The sequence below is a fragment of the Papio anubis genome, chromosome 20 (genome assembly GCF_008728515.1).
Source record: "Papio anubis isolate 15944 chromosome 20, Panubis1.0, whole genome shotgun sequence".
Lineage (NCBI taxonomy): Eukaryota > Metazoa > Chordata > Mammalia > Primates > Cercopithecidae > Papio > Papio anubis.
The window spans coordinates 38706208-38714946 of record NC_044995.1 but is presented as its reverse complement, the minus strand read 5'-3'; the positions used below and the strand labels follow the sequence as shown (position 1 = coordinate 38714946).

The 8739-nt window shown below is 46.3% G+C and overlaps 1 protein-coding gene across 16 annotated transcripts in view; it reads right to left on the bottom strand.

Moving 5' to 3' along the window:
• Nucleotides 1-8739, bottom strand: part of CACNA1A (calcium voltage-gated channel subunit alpha1 A) — a 428952-nt gene that overhangs the window by 134931 nt on the left and 285282 nt on the right. For all 16 annotated transcript variants that reach the window (XM_031659832.1, XM_031659842.1, XM_031659846.1 and 13 more), the window contains exons 9-11: nt 3034-3137; nt 1650-1765; nt 141-197 (exon numbers count right to left, since the gene is read on the bottom strand). In XM_031659832.1, the coding sequence (XP_031515692.1) occupies nt 141-197; nt 1650-1765; nt 3034-3137 (277 nt within the window). The remainder of the gene's footprint in view (nt 1-140; nt 198-1649; nt 1766-3033; nt 3138-8739) is intronic.

Genomic DNA, 8739 nt, shown 5'->3' with positions numbered 1-8739 from the left:
AGTCCTAAAATTCCTCCAGGAGGAACGTCCACCCCCTGGAGGATCCTTAGAACCAGTCACCTGCTCTCCCCCGACTCCCCACCACAGCTTCTCCCTTCTCCCCTGGGACCCACCCCCCGAGGTGGGTTCAGAGCGGTTACCATCAAAGGGATGCCTCTGCTCCCCGTCAGTTTCATCCTCGGCGAGGATCACCTCTTCTGAAGAGGAAGAGCACAGAGTTAAGCTCCCGCATTTGGAGGATGAGTTCTCTCTTGGACCGGGAAGGAGAAAGGTCTGCCCGGCCACCCCCATTCTCCCCTGGCTGATGATGACAGCTCAACCGGCCAAAAAAACATGCTGCTGGGTGGTTTCTGACCTCAAGTCCCACCTCCGCCACAGTGGCAAAAGCCAACATTCTCCCCACGTCGCACAAAATAAAAACCAGTATCCACACCACAGCTTATAAGCCCCTGCTTGATCTGATCTCCATCACCTTCCTGTCTTCCTCTCCTCCGACTCTTCCCACCTCTCACTCCGTTTCACCTGCACTGGCTTCCTTGCTGTGTCTCAAATACGCTCCGAGCTCACGGCCTTTGTACTTATTGCCTCTGCCTGGAATGCCCCTTCCCTTGACGTCCCCACAGCTTCCTTCTTCACGTCCTTCAGGTCTCTCTACTCAGAGGTACTTTCTTAGAGAAGCCTTCCCTGACCACCTTGCCTCCAACTTCCTACTCTTTTTTATTCTCTGACACGGAGTCTTGCTCTGTCGCCCAGGCTGGAGTGCAGTGGTGTGATCTCGGCTCACTGTAACCTCTGCCTCCTGGGTTCAAGTAATTCTCCTGCCTCAGCCTCCCGAGTAGCTGGGATTACAGGCATGCGCCACCATGACCGGCTAATTTTTGAATTTTTAGTAGAGACTGGGTTTCACCATGTTGGCCAGGCTCGTCTCGAATGCCTGACCTCAGGAAATCTGCCCGCCTTAGCCTCCCAAAGTGCTAGGATTATAGGCGTGAGCCACTGCGCCCGGCCAACTTCCTACTCTGTTTTATCTTCCTAGTCTTTTATCTTCCTTCTCTGAATTTGGGAGTTCCCAATATGAAATGTACTTGTTCGTTTTATCTCTCTCACTAGAATATCTGAGCTCTGAGGGCAGGGATTTGGTGTGTATTGTTTACTCCCACATCCTCAGTGCTTAGATCAGTGCCTGGCACAGAGCAGGTACTCCCTAAATGTTTATTAAATTGCTGAACAAATAAATATGTGTCTACCGTGTATCAGGCACTGCTCTCCCCAAGTGACTTAGCTGAGATTATTTTACTAAATACTCCAATAGTACTATGACGTAGGCACTATCATCGCCTCCATGTAACAGCTGAGGAAACGGAGGTACAGGGATGTGTAGTGCACGGGTAAAAAGTGGCAGGGCCGGGATGTAAACCAACGTCTGATTTCAGAATTCAAGTAATGTGATGTCAGATCCTGGCTTCATCCTAGACTTTTTCATATCAGACCCCGGATTCTTGTTGATAAAATTTGGGACTACCAATTCAGGTTCTCTTTCTCCTCCCATCACGACCCTCCCAGCTTAGCCTTCTCCAAACTGCATGACTCTCTTTGTGCTCCGTGGCCTGGGATCTCCATCCCTGGGCCCCAGGATGAAAGGGCCTCACCTGCTTTTGAGATCCACTCCATGTACCCATTGAGCTCACGTTCAATCTGTTGTTGCCGCCTCAGCTTCAGAAAAGCCCGCCGGTTCTCCACCCGTTCCCTTTCTTTGGCAAACTCCCTGCAGAAGCATAGAAAAGCCAGAGTATGGCTGTTTTGAAAATGTTAGGAAACGTGTGTGTGTGTGTGTGTGTGTGTGTGTGTTTGGGGATTCAGAAGTCTCTGGAGGTTAGGAGTTTTCAACAGGAGGAGTCAGGTCTTCTGGGAAAAGACTGGGATATTATAGGGATGGGTGCTTCTGCTAGCTTCACATATTTCCCAACAACTGCGCCTAGGTAAAGAAAAAGGCCAGGCACAGTGGTTCATGTCTGTAATCCCAGCCCTTTGTGAGGCCGAGATGGGTATATCATTTAAGGCCAGGAATTTGAGACCAGCCTGGACAACATAGTGGGCCCCATCTCTATGAAAAATAAAAAATTTAGCTGGGCATGGTGCATACACCTGTTGCCCTAGCTACTCAGGAGGCTGAGGCAGGAGGATTGCTTGTGCCTAGGAGTTCTAGGTTACAGTGAGCTATGATCGCCCCACTACACTCCAGTCTGGGTAATAAAGCTAGACACTGTCTCTAAAAAAAAAAACAATAAAAAAGAAAAAAAAATGAAAGGATAAAACCATGCCATGCCAACCACCACTGGCTGCATACCTCATTCTCATTCTCTTCATACTCTTGGCTAATAATTATTTCAGCCCTCTTTTAAGTTAGACCAATAAGCCCTACAGCAGGTTGGTTTCTCTGCCATAGGTCCCACCTCTTCCTGTTTCCCTTCTTCCTTTTCCTGTTTGGAACATGAAGTGGCCATCTTGAGGGCATGCAGCAGCCATCTTAGGACCATGAGGTATCCATGAGATTGGAAGCCTCTGGTAAAGATGTCAGAATGGAAAGCTGGAAGAATCTGGGGTTGCTGATGGTGCTATGGAACCACCATACAAGTGCCCAGACTTCTTATGGTAAGAAAAATGAAGCCCATTTATGATTAAGCCAAAAAACTCTTGGGGATAGAGGATAATATGGGTCAGGAAAATACACTGTTAGAGCATATGCTATGATTTTATATTTGGAAAATGGGGAGAAGTAAACCCAAACTACTGGTTTTTTAAAAAAAAATGTAAAGAAAGTAAAGCCCGTATGAACTCCCTTACTGGGTACCCCTAGCAGTACACAACCTCTGCACCTGTACATGGCTTGCTAATAACAGTCTGGTAACCCAAACAAGGGGAGAAGCCTTTTCTCTGTCTAGTGAATGAAAACAAAGCTTCAATGGCCTGTCCTTGGGAAGAAGTTGGCAAAGAGGAGTGAGTGGGATGGGGTGGGGAGTAGCAGAGACTTACCCTGACAGCACACCCAGCACAAGGTTCAGCATAAAAAAGGAGCCGATGATGATGAGGGGGATGAAGTACAACCAGTTCCAAGTGTTCCCTGAGGCATCGTTGCTCTGTAGGGTGTGAGGAGGGAAAGCAGGTGAGAGTTGACTGGGAATCAGATAGAACCTGACAGGTGAGGGATGGGGAAGCTCTTGTTCTCTTGTGGCTCTGTCTTAAATGTTCTTGGCTCGTGGAGTTCTGGGGCTGTGGCATCCCAGAGGGTGAAATGGAGAAACATTTTCTGGAGAAAACATCCAAAGGGAAAAGCTCTCTCTTAATTATGTTGTCCTCACATAACATAATTGACCTAGGAATGAGTAAGAAACACAAGAGGACTTCCCAGACCAGAGTCCAGGAGGAGAAGGAAAAAGAAAACAAAACAAAACACAAAACCTACTGAAATGGATTAATTAATCCCTGGTTCCTTCCCTTCTCCCAACACAGTCACAGACTCCCCTTAGAGGAGATGCATGACCACAGGGTCTGATGACCTGGTGAAATCACCAAGCCAGACAGATGGCCCATGAGCCTTTTCCTTAAGTGTCTCCCTGCTGCATTCCTTGCAGCCTTAATGTCAATCACAAAAAATTCTCAGAAGTTTCAGTTCAATTTTCAAGGGGAAAAAAGTCCACAAATAGAATACTGTCTGAAACAGAAAACAGAACGCTATAGCAAGAAGGAAGTAATATGAGGGGAAGAAAATCAAGGAGAGGTGTGTGTGTGTGTGTGTGACACAGAGAGAGAGAAGGAGAGAGAGAAGAATGATAAAAACCAGCACTGAGAGAGAGAGAGAGAGAGAGACAGAGAGACAGAGAGAGACAGAGAGAGAGAAAAGAATGATAAAACCCAGCACTTACAGAGTATTTATGGTGTGCTGGCACCCTCCTAAGCACATTATGTATGTTAGCGCACTTAGTCATTTAATCCTCATGATGCCTCTATGTTATAATGTCCATGTTACCATTGAGGAAACTGAGGCTCAGAAAGACAAAATCATCAGCCCAAGGTCACAGAGCTATTCAGTAATAGACATGCGATTTGAACTAGCCAGCTGGGCCCCAGAGTCCATGGGCTTAACCTCTGTGCTGGGAAGCCTTGCCTCCAGCTGTCAGGGCAGGGGTAGCCGTTCAATGGTTGATCACCCTGTGACACCTGCAGAATGCAGGCTCTCAAGAGTGGCTTTAAAAGCCCACCTTTAAAAGCATATATGACACTGCAGCTGCCTAGGAGAAAGGCTAAAATGAGAAAGAAGTTAAGATGAGGTCATTACTACTAGGTGTCTGTGAAACTGTAGAGCAACTGGAACCCTCATAACCTGCCAATCGGAGGGTACCATGCTGTATTCATCTCCTGTGGCTGCTGTAACAAGGAACCACAATCTAGGTGGCTTAAACAACAAAGATTTATTGTCTTACAGTTATAGAGACCAGAAATCCAAGATCAAGGTGTCAGAAGGGCTGGTTCCTTCTGAGGGCTGTGAGAGAGAATCTGTTTTATCCCTCTCTCCTAGCTTCTGGCGGTTTGCTGGCAATCTTTGCTGATTCTTGGCTTGTAGAGGCATCATCCTGATCTCTGCCTTTGTTTAAGCATGGCATTCTTCCTCTGTGTGTGCCTGTCTCTGTGCCAAAATCTCCCCTTTTTATATGGACACCATCATATTGGATTGTGGCCCACCCTAATGATCTCATTTTGGCTACTATGCAGTTTTAAAACTGCAATTACTTTTGCACCAACCTAACAATTACATGTGCAATGAATCCATTTCCAGATAAGGTCACATTCTGAGGTGCTACAGGTTAGGACTTCAACATATGAATTTTGGGGTGAGACAATAAAACCCATAACACATGGTACAACTACTTGAAAAATTGGTGTTGAGAGTTTCTATACTAAGAGTGATTAGGTCATGCTTAACAATGGGCATATGTTCTGAGAAATGTGTCATTAGGTCATTTTGTTGTGCAAACATCATGGAGTGTACTTACACAAGCCTAGATGGTATAGCCTACTACACACCTAGGCTGCATGGTCTAGCCTATTGATCCTAGGCTATAAACCTGTACAGCATGTTATTCTATGGAATACTGTAGGCAACTGTAACTCAGTGGTGTATCTAAAAATATCTAAAAACAGAAAAGCTATAGTGAAAATACTGTGTGATAATCACTGTTATATATTCGGTCCATTATGGGACCACTGTTATATATTTGATCTGTTGTTCACCAAAATGCCATTATGCAGTGTATGACCATATGTACCTTTGCCAAGACCCAGTAATTCTTGGATGGTTACCTATCCAAGATCATTACAATTAGATAGTAATTCTGAATGGTTACCCAACAGAAAGCACACACAAGGACATTCATAGCAGTGGTATTCATCATAGCCCCAAACTGCAAACAATCCACATTGTTATCAACAGGAGACAGAGGATACATGCAATGAACAATGTCACAGGTCACATGAGATCTTAAAAAGTTAATGCCAAGCAAAAGAAGCCAGACAGAAAACAGCATACATGTAAGATTTCACTTACGCAAAATACAAAAACAGGCTAAACTAGTGAATGATGCTCAAAGTCCTGGTAGGGGTACCCTTGCGGGGAGGTAGTGACTAGGAACTGGATATGATGGGGGGCTTCTGGGGCTGAGAAGGTTCTTTTCCTCATTTGTGGGCTGGTTACATGGGTGTGTTTAGTTTGTGACAATTAATCAAACTCTTCACTTATAATCTGTGGATTTTTCTGTATGTTTATTCTACTTCAATTTTTAAAACTTTTTTTTTTGTTTTTTTTGAGATGGAGTCTCGCTCTGTCACCCAAGCTGGAGTGCAGTGGCGTGATCTCAGATCCCTGCAACCTCTGCCTCCTGAGTTCGAGCAATTTTCCTGCCTCAGCATCCTGAGTAGTTGGGATTACAGGTGACCGCCACCACACCTGGCTAATTTTTGTATTTTTAGTAGCGATAGGGTTTCACCATGTTGGTCAGGCTGGTCTTGAACTCCTGACCTCCTGAGCCACCTGCTCTAGCCTCCCAAAGTGCTGGGATTACAAGCGTGAGCCACTGAGCTCGGCAAAATTTTTTTTTTTTTAATAGTCAACTTTACCTTAAAAAGAAAGAAAATACTGATACGTGCTGCAACATGGGTGAACCTTGAGGGCATTATGCTATGTGAAATAAACCAGTCATAAAAGGGAAAATCCTGTATGATTCCATTTATAGGAGGTCCCTAGAGTCGTCAGAATCATAAAAACAGAAAGTAGCATGGTGGGTGCCAAGGGCTGGGGGAGGGGGAACAGGAAGTTGGTGTTTAGCGGGGACAGAGTTACATTTGGAAGATGGAAACGTTTGGGAGATGGATGGTGGTGATAGTTGCACAGCAATGTGAATGTATTATACTTAATGTCACAGAACTGTATCCTTAACAATGGTTAGGATGGCAACAGTGTATTAATGGTTTCGAATAGCTAGAAGGAGGAGCTCGAATGTTCCTAACAGAAAGAAACAATAAAGGTCTGAGAAGATGAATACGCTCATTACCCCAATCTGAGCACTATGCATTATATGTATTGAAACATCACTATGTACCCCATGAATAAGTACAATTATGACTTGTCAATTAAAAAATATTAAAAAGTTAAAAAAATAATTAGGATGGTAAATTTTATGTCATGTGGGTTTGCCACAGATACTGAAAAAAAAAAAAAAAAAAGCCCTGAAAATAAAACTAACCAAGCCAACTTTAATCATGGACACAGACAGGTTCCGGGGACAATGAACGTGCCAGCCACCAGCCCACATCTTTGTTTTAACAGGCCCAGAAATGCCAATGCTTCGCTTCTGGAAGGTTCTGGGAGAAAGAACCGAGTCAGCAGAACCATGGCTGGACAGAAGGCAGCACTGGCTTTGTGCTTCTCTCTCTGTCACTGTGGCGGCTGAGGGCTTCTCGTTCCCATTTCTCAGGGCTAAATATAGCCCAGGGACTGAAACTCTGCACTGGCCACCAGTAGGGAGACCGTGAGCCGTCACGAGGAGCAGGCTCAGATGACAGGGACAGGGTGGAGGATGGGGGAGAGGGACAGGACTGAACAGGGAAAAGCAGCCAAGGCCCTTCCATGCCAAGGCAGCCCGTCCATCTCAGGTGCTGCCAACAAGACCCGAATCTGCCCTTGTCCGGGTCCCCGACAGGCTTGGGGACCTCTGGGCACAGGACACGCTACCCAGCACCACAACAGACAGACATGGAGGTTTGGACTCTTTGAGCTCATTTAATCCTCTCATGAACCCCAGGAGTGGGTACATAATCATCCCCACCCTGCCGGGTGAGAAAACTGAGGCATAGAGAGATCTTTTTTTTTTTTTTTTTTTTTGAGATGGAGTCTCACTCTGTCACCTAGGCTGAAATGCAATGGTGCTATCTTGGCTCACTGCAACCTGGACATTCTGGGTTCAAGCAGTTCTCCTGCCTCACCCTCCCAAGTAGCTGGGATTATAGGTGCTTGCCACCATGCCCAGCTAATTTTTCTATTTTTAGTAGAGGCAGGGTTGCACCATGTTGACCAGGCTGGTCTCGAACTCCTGACCTCAGGCGATCCACCCACTTCGGCCTCCCAAAGTGCTGGGATTACAGGTGTGAGCCACCGCGCCTGGCCGAGAGGTCAAATTACATGCCCACAGTTCTGTTGTGGGTTGCAGTTGGTCCCCGCAGAAAGATGCATTGAAGAAGTCCTAACCCCTGGTACCTATGAATTGGAAATAGGGTCTTTGCAGATGGAATCAAGTTAAAATCAGGTCATTAGGGTGGACCCTTATCCTACCTGACGGGTTTCTTTATAGGGGACATCTGGGCAGAGCGCAGTGGCTCACATCTGCAGTCCCAGCTACTCAGGAGTCTGAGGTAGGAGGATTGCTTGAGGTCAGGAGTTTGAGGCTGCGGTGAGCTATGATTGCGCCACTGCACTCCAGCCTGGGAGACAGAGCAAGACCCTGTCTCTAAAATAAATAAATAAACAAACAAATAAATAATAATAAAAGGAGAAACCTGGGCACAGAGATAGCCTTGCACAGAGGGAGAAGGTCATGTGAAATGGAGATGAAGGCGGAATTAGGGCGATGTGTCTACAAGACAAGGAACACCAAGGATTGTTGGCAAACCACCAGAAGCTACGAGAGAGGCAAGAAGGGACTTCAGACCAGGTCTCAGAGGCACCATGGCCCATCTGACCTTGATGGTCTGTGGACTCCTGGCCTCCTGAACTGCGAGAGAATAAATAAATTTCTGTTGTTTCCAGCTACTGTATTTGTGGTTCTTTGTTATGCAAGCTACGGGAAATAAATGAAGTCACTCAGCTACTAAATGGCAGAGGGGGCCTCCAACCCTCCCACCTCTCTGCTTTTATCTCCTCCCCTTTTCCCTTGCTCACTCCGTTCCAGCCACCTGGCTTCCTTGCAGTTCCTCAACCATGCCAAGCACAGTCCTACCTCAGGGCCCTTGCACAGTCTGTTCCCCCTGCCTGGAATGCTCTTCCCTGAGACTGCTACATGGTTCCCCCTCACCTTCTTCAGGTTTTTTACTCAAATGCCACCTTCTGAGGGAGGCCTCCCCTGATGGCCCTTTACAATTGCATCCCTCATTTCTGGTCCCCACTTCCTGTTTCTTTTTTCCCTTTTGCAT